General features: G+C 42.2%; 1 protein-coding gene across 8 annotated transcripts in view; it reads left to right on the top strand.

Annotated features, from left to right (window-relative positions):
* The window catches only part of MYL10 (myosin light chain 10), a 49,201-nt gene that overhangs the window by 30,992 nt on the left and 5,379 nt on the right, over positions 1 to 12,830 (top strand). For all 8 annotated transcript variants that reach the window (XM_068210290.1, XM_068210286.1, XM_068210288.1 and 5 more), the window contains 4 exons: positions 4,431 to 4,517; positions 7,229 to 7,304; positions 8,651 to 8,755; positions 12,182 to 12,260. In XM_068210290.1, coding sequence (XP_068066391.1) covers positions 4,482 to 4,517; positions 7,229 to 7,304; positions 8,651 to 8,755; positions 12,182 to 12,260 — 296 coding nt within the window. In that variant the 5' untranslated portion in view covers positions 4,431 to 4,481. The remainder of the gene's footprint in view (positions 1 to 4,430; positions 4,518 to 7,228; positions 7,305 to 8,650; positions 8,756 to 12,181; positions 12,261 to 12,830) is intronic.

Below are 12,830 nucleotides of genomic sequence, written 5' to 3'. Positions count from 1 at the left end.
AACCAAACCAAACCAAGCCAAGCCAAACCAAACCAAACCAAACCAAGCCAAGCCAAGCCAAACCAAACCAAACCAAACCAAACCAAACCAAACCAAACCAAACCAAAGCTGTGGCTCATGGCAGAGTGTTGCCCATCTCTCCTGACTGCCAGTGGAGATGTTCCTGCGCTGCAGGAAATGCCAAGTGGAGGTTGGTTGCTTCCTGCTTACTGAAGGGTACAAGTGTGCCCCTGAGCAGCCACTTGGGGGACCTTGCTCACCCTGCTGCAACTTGCCTGGTTTTCTGTATTTTTCTTGGTTGTCTGCAAAATGCACTGAGGGGTGGAGATGACAAAGCTCTCCAATAATCCAGTGTCATGGATCTGCTCTAGCATCACCTCTTTATGAATTTATCAGGGCAAACAATGCCTCATGTTCTGAAGTAAGAACAAGGTATTTTCATCTCCTTCCTCCTTTGTATGTAGAGACAGAAACTGATTCCCCGCCCCCTTTTCTTCTAGGTCACCCTGAAATCAAATTTCCTTGTGATTCACTTGAACATCAACCCCCTCCCACCTTTGCAACATGTAAAAAATGGATCCCTTTTCTTACATCCAGAGAGGCCAAGGCCACACACACTCATTATCTCTGCCTGCCTGTGTCCCTGCACACCCCGGTTCTTTCGGGCTCCCTGACACTGTCAGAAAGGAGAAATATAAAGAACCTCAGTGAGGGAAACTCAGCTCAACGAAAATGTCTGGTACCACACAGTGTTCTTGAGACCAGATTTTTGTATGGCTCCATTTCTTCATTTAAAGCCTCTAAAACAAACCAAAACCAACCAAACAAAACAACAACAAAAAAAGACCCTTTAAAATCCAGGCTAATTGAAAGAGTGCTAACACTGGTAAGACAAATGAGTGATACGCGACAAGCCTGTGGTTTCTCCTCTAAAGTGAAGTGTTGTTTTCTTCACAATGGGATGATTAATACTCTCAGGCAGGAATATTAATAGGCTTGTTCAGTTGTTGCAACATTCTTCCCACTGCTGTGCTATTGAGGCCTCGGAATCCGAGCCCAGGGGACCCTCAGCTCTTCAGTTTCTCATCTGGCACGTTTTGTATGTCAGTCTCACAGCACATGTTGCAACGAGAGCTGCTCTGTCTTTGCAAAGTGCAGCCAGGCACACTTTGGTTTCAAGAGTGGGGAAATCAAGGCAGGCAGAAGTGATATGTCAGTCACCCACTTTCTCCTCTGTGGGTCACCTACTAAATCCTTGACATCTTAGAAGCCCTATGTTTGCTCAGCTCTGTGATGTTCCTTTTAATATGCCATTCTTTCAGAGAGAGACTCTGGAGTCAGAACCATGATTGTGTTCATTAAAAAATTCTGGAGTGTTTGGAATTGTCAGACAGCAGCACAGAACTATTCTATTCTCAGAGTTATTCTTTTCTGTATCAGAGACCTATTTCTGTTCTCTTAGAGATGTCTTTTAATTCGAATTACCCACCAGAAAAACAATGAACTCTGTTCTGTTCCTGCTCCACCTACTTCTCTCTCAGCCTTCCTCCTCATAGCACCTCCCTGCCCACAGCTTGTGCAAAATTGGGGTGCAGTTCTTTCTGTGATTATGAATTTCCTGGCTTTTTAGGGAAGGTAAGCTGCATTCCCAGTACTCGGAACTGGTAATCCAAGATGCTCTACATTGGATGCTACAAGACTTAGCTTGAACCTGGTGATGGAAACCAACCCCAGCTGGCTGCTGTTCATGGGCCTCTGTGAAATGTATTGGTGGTCTCAGCCCCCTCTTATTTATGAGCAGGTCATAAATGGGATCCATATCCAGACCTTCAGCAGAAAAACTAAAAATTGATTGAGCATCATGGGCACTGATCTCCTCTGTCATCCCTGGAGACAACAAACCAGAGAGTAACAGTGAACAAATATGTTAGGATGAATTTTTCTAGTACTTCTAGGCTGGAAGTAAATTATTTTTAAGGTCCCACCCAACCCAAAACATTCTATGATTCTGTGATGCTGCAGTAATTGTTCCCTCTATAATCAGTTTTCAATCTTCTTTGCCTTGAAAAGGACTTCACTAATGTACAGAAGCTTTTTGGATGGTTTTTGACTTGCTGGTCTGTTTCTAATTGATACTGAGCTGCAGCTTTTTCATTTATCTGATCCTTCCTTACAGCTTTAGCCTTTGCTTGAAGCCTTACAGCCTAGAGAACCCAATAAACTGAGGAATTATGGAGGAATTACCAGTGTTTGGCATTTAGAAGAGCTGGACCCCACTGTCCGTGGTTGTGGTGATAGCTGAAAAAATGCAGATGGTTTGCTAGCATGGGGAATGTTTATCAGGCTGAGCATGGATGTGGTGTTTGGCCACAGCAGAACAGACCATGAGGAGGGCAAAGCCTGTTTTGTGTCCAGAAGGAGCAGCTCCAGGAGCCCAGCAGAACCAGCCCCACTGCCCTGCCAAGCCCCCAACCCTGCTGTCCCCCCACAGCTGGCAGTGCTGTCCCCTGGGTAACATCTGCTTCCCCTTTACCTCAGGGAACAAATACATGTAAATACATAGGATTGTTCTGAACATTTCCATTCGATCTGGAAGTGTTGAAAGCCTCCTCCAGGCACCTCACGTTATGTGGAAGATTGCCCATTACTGCTCAAAATAACACTTATTTCATGTGTTGGAGGAGGAGGGAATCTGTTTATTCCAAAATCAATATTTCTACATTCATTAAACATTCCACTTATTAACTTCTTTTTTCCATGCCTGTGGTGGCATTCTATCCATGTTTTTATCCTCACTAAAAGTACATTTTTCACTTAATTTCCATTCCTATTTCCAGATTTTAGTTCTTTGAATTAGCTGATAGGAGCCTGACAGGTCTGGAGTGTGGGTATGCAGGAGAGTGTCTAACACTGCCCTAATTTCCCCCCTTCCATATCCTGGGATCTAAACCAGGGTGGCTGACTGCAGAAATCTGCCTGGCAAATTAAATTGATCGGACAATGTATGCTTCAAACAGAGTCAAGTGGGAATATTTCCTTGAGCTGCTCTGCTCCTCAGGATATTTGAAATCAGTATTGAATTTGAACTTTCACAGGCTTTTTTATTTTGATGAAAGGAGACAGTAGAAGTTGCCTTCTGTTTCATGCAGAATAGCCCAAACTAAGTAAGACTAATTTTCTGTGACACGAGAACCAGGTGGGACTATGATAATGAAGTTTAAAAGTAAAAATGATAAGAAAAAAGTAATCTGTCTGGAAGGGAACTCAAAAGGCATTGCAGCTCATTATCCTGCCCCAAGTAAGGATAACACTCTGGTTAAAACACTTCTGTAATCCTTTGGAATCACAGATTTTATTCTTTACTGCAGAACAAGAACTATATTGTCTTAGGCAAGCTGGTTGGGCCCTTATTCAAAGATATTTAATGAAGCCTAGTTCTGACTGATTTTTAGTGAGCATTAGATTCTGAGATACCATTGTAGCTCTTTCCCCAGTCTTGCTCTGTCTCAGCCTCCAGACTCGAGAATGGTGATAAAAGCAGTCCTGCCCTTCCATTTAAGATGGCTATCTTGAATATTAAAATAACATGGTCTGCTAAGGTACTGCACTGCAGTGCCATAGTTGGTGCAGGAGTAGAGACTCCAGCAGTAGAAGGTGTTCCTGCTTGGGAAGGATTAATCTGTTCTGTCAGTGCTGGTCCAGACCGAGCAGATTTCTAAACATTTCTGTGTGAGTAGGAAATGATATAACTTCCCTTTCTAGTTCCTGAGCTGAGTCTTCATGCAGGGCCTTGTTTGGAGTCTGGCTGCCAGTCCCAGCATGGGAACTGGGAAGAAGGAGCCCTTGGAGGCACTTAGCTGAATTCTGGAATTTCTTGAGAACAGCAGGCTGGGAATTCTAGCTCATCTCTTCAAGTGACACCGCTCCACACCAAGGGCAATCAGCCCTGAGCTCTGCAGAGCCAGCGTGGAAGGGGAGTGGTCCCTGTGTGCCATGGTCTGGGATCCTTTGAGGTGGAGGTGACCCTGCCCAAGGAACAGGCAGCTCCTGGAGAACCAGCAGTGCACCGGGCAGGATGCTGAGTCACACTTTGGGTCCCTCACCTTTGTTAAGGCAGCACAGTGACAAACTGTCCTGGTTTGTCTGAGCTGTCGGGTCCCAGGACACAGCAGGGAGCGGCAAAAAGCCTCAATCTGTTAATAAGGCAGCAATTTTTATCCCTTCTGTAAACATATATAAATTCAATCTTATATAGATATCTAAATATATCTGTCTATAAGACTGAATGTTAAACCCTTGTAATAACAAAGCACAATCCTCTTGTATTACCTGACAGTGTAGTTTTTACCTTCTGTTGAAGATGTAATTTGTTTTCATGGGTGCTTAGCAGACAAAGGAATATTTATTTGATCTTCTTATTTGTATTACAGGCTCCCAAAAAGGCAAAGAAGAAGATAGAAGGTGGTTCCAATGTTTTCTCTATGTTTGAACAAACCCAGATCCAGGAGTTCAAAGAGGTTGGTCACTACTCTGCTGTTCTCTATAGTCTCCTGTTATTGCTAATGAATAACATAGGTTTTGTTTGTAATCCTTATTCTATTCTCCATCTGCTTTAATAGAACACACAGTTGTTTTCTGAATCATCCCTGTGGTTTTGGCTGGTAGATCATTTTCCTTTTGTGTTTGTTTGTTCTTTCTTTCATTCTTTCTTTACTTACCTCACTCACTCCCCTGTTTCTTACTCTAGACTTATTTGAAAAGCACCCAAGCCCCCACCCCAAAATAAAGGAAAAGCCTCATCTCATCCACTTCAGCCCTGATTCAGGAAAACACTTGAGCACATGTTTAAAGTTAAGTGGTATTTTAAATAAGAATAGTCTTATGTGCTCAAGTATTGTCCTGAATAGAGATGCCAGGCTGAACCAGGGCTTTCATTGCTGCTCTGTTCCACAACAGCAGCAGAAAATATTCATCTGTGCCCTTCTAATGCTGCCCACAAAGGAAAAATGAAAATGCCAAGAAACCCTCAGCCAGCTTTCTCCACAAATGCCAATTAAAAAAAGACAACATGTGGAGATGAACTAAGCAACTTTCAGCTCCCAAGGGATTTGGTGTTCCCTGCACTGAAGATTCTTTGACCAGTTACCTGTGAAGAGATAAAATTGATGGGACCCTAAAAGCTGGAGCATAAAAAGACAGATAATCTGTTTGATGAGTTTGTGCTCTTTTTCTGTGGGGACAATCTAGAATGTCCATGAGACCATCACATTCTGCACTGGTTTGTCATTTTTAATTACTGATTTTTCCCCATTTTTTCTAACTCATGTCTCCAAAGCAATTTCCAGTGTGATAAATGTCTGCTGTTTCATTTTGTGCTTTCACATGGCTTTCAAGTTTACTTTTCTTGAGGATTCCCACCAGGAAAGCTCAGTGATGCACAAGACCAAACCCCAAGGCAAGGCCTGGGAATGTGACCCAGCTAAATTAATTGGAATTAATCACTTCCCCACAGTCAAGGGGAACATGTTTGACTCTCTTCTCCCACTTCTCCTCCATATCCTAGGAACCTCCATTTTATTTTCTCCAAGAATTACTCTTTGAAGATGGATCAACACAAAGAACTGGACAGAATGCCATTATTTGATCTTCTCTAAATATGATAATGCCAGGAGCATTTCTAGGGGGATGGTGGCAGAATAATGGCAAAAGCATGAGGTAGTAGAGTGGTCGAGTGAAACCCAAAACCATGTTGTGTCTAAGAACTGCATATGTGGGACACGTATTTCTCAAAACCTGGTTTGGATTAGAATATTTTTATCTAGAGATTTCAACCAGCTCATCAGCACATGTTTCAGCATTGCTGTTATGTTACTTAACATTCATCCATTACAGTACCTGATGCTCTTCCTGTCTCCTGTGAGCTGCCTGGGTCCAGCTTTGCTCTTCATATCTTCTTTCTCTTTTGCTTCTAAATTATGGGGAATCACCATTTAAAGCAAGGGCAAAACACCTCTGAAGAGTTGGGCTTAAATTTTGAAAGGGGATGGTTTGGAAGGTAAGATTATGAACATAATGCTTAAAGGAGCCTCATGGGCAAAATGGGCTGTGAGCAGTGAAGCTTTGCAAGAAACTGGAGGAGAAAATGCCTGAAGATATGTGGAGATAACTTGTTCCTGGGAAGAAATGCACCCTGTAGGGCAGCAGACTTTAAAACTCTGCAAGTTACTGCAATCTCAGGGGAGCACTGACTGAAGAAAGAATAATTCCTGGCCATTGCAAAGATCCTGTCCCACACTGATGTGCCTGTCAGACAGATAACCAGCTTCAGAGTCATGCCAAGATCAACTATTATTCCCCATGGCATGACCAGGGGAATTTCAGGTCATTAAAATCTTTCCAAATCAATGAAATACTGTAAGTGTGATGGCAGCCAAGAGATGGACACACAAATGGGCAAACAGATAGATGAGCAGTTAGCTGGCTTGGTAAACAATGGTTAGAGCACACCAAGTCTGTGTTGGCTGAAAATTAAAAAAAAAAAAAAAAACCAACAAAAAAAACCCAACTGTTTTTTCTATCAAAAGTTAAATTTTGCCTGACAAGGGTATTTAGGGTCAGTACATCAGTGTCAGTCAGATCACACAGCACAGTCTCAAAGATGCAGTGTATTGGAAAGGGGAAAAAACTTTGAATAAACAATCTTATGGAACATACATTTCTCTGTACTTTTGAAAGTTCAGCTATCTCTGTGTGATGGATCATTCTAAGGCCCAGGAGGAATCGACTTCAGGTTGATAGCAGAGAGAAATCCACAGAAATGAAATGTTTTACAGAAACATTTCAGCCTCATTCAAAGAATGGAGTATGGGGAAGGTATAAACACAGCGCAACCTCTGGCTAAATCTGCCCTGACTAAAGCCTCCCTATTTCAAACTTTTATGGGTTAAGGGCTGAATGGTTGGAGCTGCCAGCATTGGCTTCAGCCCAATGCATGCTGCACTGAGCATTAATTTAGTAAGAAGTAGTTTGGGTGGGTTTAATTAAGCCCCTTGCCAAGACACAGTAACGTGTTGAAAGTGAGGAAAGTGCAATGATGTGGAGGAATCAAAGGAAGTTAAATATTCCTTTTTACAGCATGAATATCTTCCCTCCATGGACTGATGTGTGTGATTGGAGCACTGTCCTGTGCAATGGAAATGGCAATTCCTGTTCCTTTTCCTTCCCACAGGCTTTTACCATCATGGATCAGAACAGGGACGGCTTTATTGACAAAGCAGATTTGAGAGACACATTTGCTGCACTAGGTAAACTAATAATTCAATTTCAAGCACAGAAGAAAGGTTGGTATTAGAATGACTGCGGGGGAAGAAATGAGATACACAGGGGGCAAAAGGAAGCCTGTTCTGTTTGACCTTCCTCCCTGTGGTAGTTGGGATCTCACTACAGAGCTCCAGCTGGAAAGTGTCCTGAGCAGGGAGCGGAATGAAGGTCTGATCCCTCCCCTGCAACTGTGTCAGAAGAAGCCCACCCAAGCAGGGGTCCATGCCAGGCATTTCTGATTTGCCTCTGAACCCAGGCTTTTTCATCTGGGAGCCATGGAATATCCACTGATTAGCACTGCAGTCATGGACTAGCTGCCTCCTCTGCCCACACAAACCTAGGAGGGCTTCGTGTGAAGTTCTGTGCTGCTGAGAGTTTGTGTGGGGTGAAATGTGCATGTCATGAGATTAGGTATTGTCCATTCCATGGCTATCACAATCTTGATAATATCAAGCAGATTAGAGCAAATCTTCCCTAGGAAAGAAAAAAATTCAAGCGCCCATGATCCCAAACCTGGAGATGTATCCTTGCTGCAACATTTGAGGCTTGAACAGTGATGTAGGCATTTGGGCTTTTGCCATCTGGAGCTTATTAAAAAGAGCTTGATAAGAATCTTTAGTGCTCCCCGGGGTGGAATCAGACGCCAGCAGAGTCAGTGCAAGGAGCAGAAGCTCCTGAACTCTTTATTGTGACAATGAGGTTTGCAAACTTTGGCCTGTAGCTACTGTTACCCTGAAATATTTATTTCTTAAGGCCAAGTTCTGCTATCTTTCCTGTTTAGTGAAGCCTTTCAATGCCTATAAAGTACATTCACAGCAAATTACCACTCGATTTGAGGAGGGTTGCCAGGGTCTAAATTCTCATCAATAGGGCTGCACAAGGATGGGGAAGGGATACCACTACTCAGCTCATCCATCTGCCCTCTACTCAGAGAGGTGTCTCAATATACTGGAGGGCAAAGTCTGAGACCTTGGATTCACTTCAGTCGCTTTGATCTCTGCTATATTAATATCAGTGGGGCCCATATTTCACCTGAGGTAAAAAAAAATAAAAGCCCCAACTCAAAAAGCAGTTTATTTGGAAGTTCTCCTTCTCTCGTCCACTGCTGGCCATGTCTGTGATATTTATCCTTCTTGCTCCTTCAGTCACCCTTTGATCTCAGAGCCAGCTCTGCCAATTTCTTTTCCACTGGGGTATTTGGGAGTTGTGTTCTACCATGTTATTAGCAAAGTTGCACAGAGCCCTGAGGTCCCCAGTGGGAGGAGATGAATGGGAATCGTTTTTTGAAACACAATTTGTGATTTATTATGAAAAATGATCTCTGCTGCAGGTCGTCTGAATGTCAAGAATGAAGAGCTTGAAGACATGGTGAAGGAGGCGCCAGGCCCTATTAACTTCACTGTCTTCCTTACTATGTTTGGGGAAAAGCTGAAAGGTAAGTACCTCTGGGGGATTGGAGAGGTATCTGTCAAAGATCCTCAGCACTGAAATATCTCAGCACCTTGCAAATTATAATAATGTCTCCACAGAACGATGCTTAGAGGCAAGGAGGGATCTCCAGTTTTGCAGAGAGAGGGGAAGAATGAAAGGCTAAGGGATGGTGCAAGGACAATTCAAAGGTGTGATTTAGCTTACACAAGCTAACATGAAAGGGCAGAGTTGGGGTCCAGAAAGTGATGAAACCTCAACAGCCTGGAGCACGGTGCAGGGGAGTTATTCACCATCAGAAGGCTCCTGGGCTGAACTCATGCTCATGCTCTAGTCATAGCACAACCAGTGTTAGCTGGTTTTAAGTATTTCTAAAAAACCCACCCTTTTTGCACTCCTTTGTCACATTAAGCAAACATGGGCTTCCCTCATTCTCTATATTCATTGTAACTCAGTGGCCCAGCCTCAGTGTCACTTGAGATCAGCAGTGATTTTGCCATTAGGTGAAGATTTCACTGAATAACCCTTAATGGAGTAGATAAATTGAAATAATTAAATTTCATTGGATTTACAATGAAAATGAGAGGGATTTTACCCATTGCCACAGAATATATAGGGAACACTGTGGGAAGTTCAGGAAATGTGGGTAGTAAATTTGCTGTGTGAGCTGGTAATTTAGTCATGTTTCTTCTCCAGTTAATGGCTGGAAACTGCAAGAGAGGGGGTATGAGGCCAAGACAGAACTCCAGTCATCTTCCTGCAGGCATAAGAGAAAGGTGAAAGCCTTCAAAGCAAGGCTGGCCTTAGCCAAGCGCATTCCAGAAGTTTGTAAAAATAACTAATGAATAGAAAAATGGAAAAATCTGATGCTATCTTCTTAAAAACATTTATTGTTTTGTTGATGGACTCTGGCTTTGTATTGCTGAACACAATTCCAGTGAAGGGTTTTCTATGCTTGGAATAGAAAACAGAGAGGTCTGAAAGAAAGAATTCATGTAGTTGGTTCTGGAAGAAAGACACTCTTGCTAAAGAGGGCAGGAAGTCTGGGAAGCACGAGGGCTGATGGAGAAGGCTGACTGAGGAGGGGATTTTATTGCCCAGACATCAGCCTGTGTGTGGTACCTCCGCCAGGACATTCCAGGTGACTTCTGGCAGAGTAGGGAGTGCCCTCCTCTATATTCTTCCTCCTGAGATATGTGAATTTTTTTTGTGGAGGGCCCTGCTGCCCATTCTATTTGTGAGCATGGAAATGAGCTCTTCCTCCTCTCCCCTCTTCCTCCTCTCCCCTCTTCCCCCTTGCCCCATAAAGTTGCTGGAGCTGGCAAAGCCTCTGGCCCTGCCAATCCTGTGGCCTAAAAGCAGAGCCAGCACAGGAAGGTGAATGGCAAAGCAGAACCCTCTTGTCTGCAGGTTTCCTGTTGGCTACTAGCAAAGGAGGAGGGTTTTTATAATTTCCATTTGGTGAAGGGAAAATCACAGCTGCGCTTGTCATGCCCTTCTGGTTGGGTTTGTCATGCAAAGGAAGCAAAGCCAAAAGACTGCACATTCCCAATCAAAACTAATTGGGATGAAGAGCCTTTGTAGTGCAATTAGAAAGGGAGAAAGGGCTAGAGGAAGTGGATATGGCAATTTTGCAACACTCTTTATTAGCTAAGTACCACTCAGAGAATTTGGTGAAAGGTGCTTTCTAAGTAAAATTTGTTGTGCTATAATTGATTTCTGTCATAAAGGGGAAGCTGGGATTTTCAGGATGAGCTTTAGCTTTGTATGTTGAGATTATGATGCCAGATGAACAGCTAACAAAACTCGGTTTATGTTAATGCCAACCACATGGAGCTGCTTCTACAGGGAGTCAGAATAATACAATTTGTACAGAAAACAGAGATGCCGCACATCAAAGAAACCACTTTATTTACCAGCTAATCAATAAAGAATGCCTGCTGCATTGCTTCTCTTCAAAGCCAAAGTCCAAGGATATGACAGAGTAGAAAATGTAAAACACAGTAAGGGAAAAAAAATCCCCCCCACAGCGGTGACTACTTAAAATGCAGCCCTCTCCTCGGAGCTGGGGGATGTTTCTCTTCATGGGACAATCAAAACACTCATTAAACACCAATGCTCTTTGTATTGATCACAGATTCATTGCAGTTTGAATACATCGCCTACAGCTTGGCAAAAATAATATACATGGCTATTGTGTGGCAAGGAGGAGGCCATCCAGTCCGAGGTGTGTTCACTATTATATCCTGTAGGACCCTGCTAATCCTTGTGAAATATTTCAAACAAAGCAAACTGTGAAGGCATCAGGAGAGTCTGTAGAGCAGGGAACCTTGGCTGGCTTCTGTTCTGGTTCTACCTCTGCCAAACTTTGAAACAAACTTTGAATCTGCAACCCCTTTGTGTTGTATCCTTTTTTTAATCACTCTTTCAGCATACCAAATAGCTTCAGTTTGCCCATGGAATCAGTTCATCTGCTTGTAAATTTGGTTTCCTACAGTTACAAAGATTTGTATTGTGTATACTTTGGTAATATTTTGAAATATTGGGGAATAGTCAGAAACAGAGTACACAGTGTATCCTTTGGTGTGGGTTGAAAATGAGTCTACTCAGAATCTGCAGTATTACAGAATAGTCAGAAGCCCCAGCCAAGATTAAGGCACTGTGAAAACGAGTCCCTGACACAAATGTTTTCCAGTTTAAAGAGATGGGATAGATAATGGAAGGAAGAAAAGGAAGACCATTACAATCATTTTACTGCTGGGAACAGAGGGACAGGGATATTAAAGTCATACCAAAAATCTGTGGCCCAGCTAAGAGCAGAGGGAAAATCTTGTAGCCACAGTCTAATTCTTTAAACCATCTTATTTCTGTAAGTAACACTTAATGAAGAGACACTTAATGGGAAGGGCACAATGGGATTTAAGTGCAGATCACCATCTCACATTGATCATCCTGTTTCCATTGCATTCCATTGGCATTTGGATTTTATGATGAGCTCCATTTCCCTTAGTGAGGGAAATAACCTCTTCTCTATATGGCCAAGAACAAGTAACATCAAAAAGTGTTTTTAAAAGGAACGTACAGTGCAAGATTAAAGGAAGCCAGTGAGGGAAACAGTTTGTTATATTTTCATTTCTGAAAGCCACTAATCCTCTGGGTACTGATATTGGAGACAAGTTCCTGGAAGTTTTCTCTCCTGCAGACATAGAATAGATATGAGTTATTATTTTTAAGCTTCTGAGCATTGAACTATTCACCTCTATTGTTTATCTGACATGACAAATGCTGCCGACTTAGGGAACCTTTCTCTTCAAACCCACAACTGCAGAATTCTCCATTTTGCACTGTTTTCAAGTGAATGTAATTACTTAGCAAGTATTCTGCAGCCAGAGAAATACATCCAGGCTTCTAAATTATATTTCATTAATTTTAGGCACGGACCCAGAAGAAACCATTCTGAATGCTTTTAAGATTTTCGACCCAGAAGGAAAAGGCCGCATAAAGGCAGACTAGTAAGTTTATTTCAAATCCTTTAGAAGAATAACAACAATAATAATAATTGCAGAGTTTTAAAGAACTGCTTAACAGCTGTATTTTTCACAGCATTATAAGAGGCAGAGAAACATTTAGCTTTGTAAATCAGAGTTAAAAATCTGGACTGTTGTATGAATGTATTTGTATACCAAAAGGAGATGTTATTGTCTTCAGACATTGCAAGAGCCAACGGAAATATAATCACATGTAGGCCATTAGATAGCCTCTTTTTGAAGGTCTGGATATAAATTGACACATGACTCTTTGTAAATTAACTCCATATGTAAAATTAAAATGAATGTCTGGTGCCTAACTCTCAGTGCTTGACTAAAATGGGAAAGCTACTCCCCTCTTTAAAAAAGTGATCAATTTAATTAACTCTGAGATATGGTTTTAGTGCAGGACATTTTCCTTTTTATGTGTTTATCATTTGAGCCTTCTGCTTCTAGAAATAATTTGCTGTAAAATTCCACTAGATACAGTGAGAGCCAAACCAAATAATACTATTAATAATCTGGCAATTATTGTCAATATGACTATTTTAAAAT

This window comes from Anomalospiza imberbis, chromosome 20, assembly GCF_031753505.1.
Source record: "Anomalospiza imberbis isolate Cuckoo-Finch-1a 21T00152 chromosome 20, ASM3175350v1, whole genome shotgun sequence".
NCBI lineage: Eukaryota > Metazoa > Chordata > Aves > Passeriformes > Viduidae > Anomalospiza > Anomalospiza imberbis.
The sequence above is the reverse complement of the archived record's forward strand: the minus strand, read 5'-3'. Positions and strand labels throughout refer to the sequence as shown.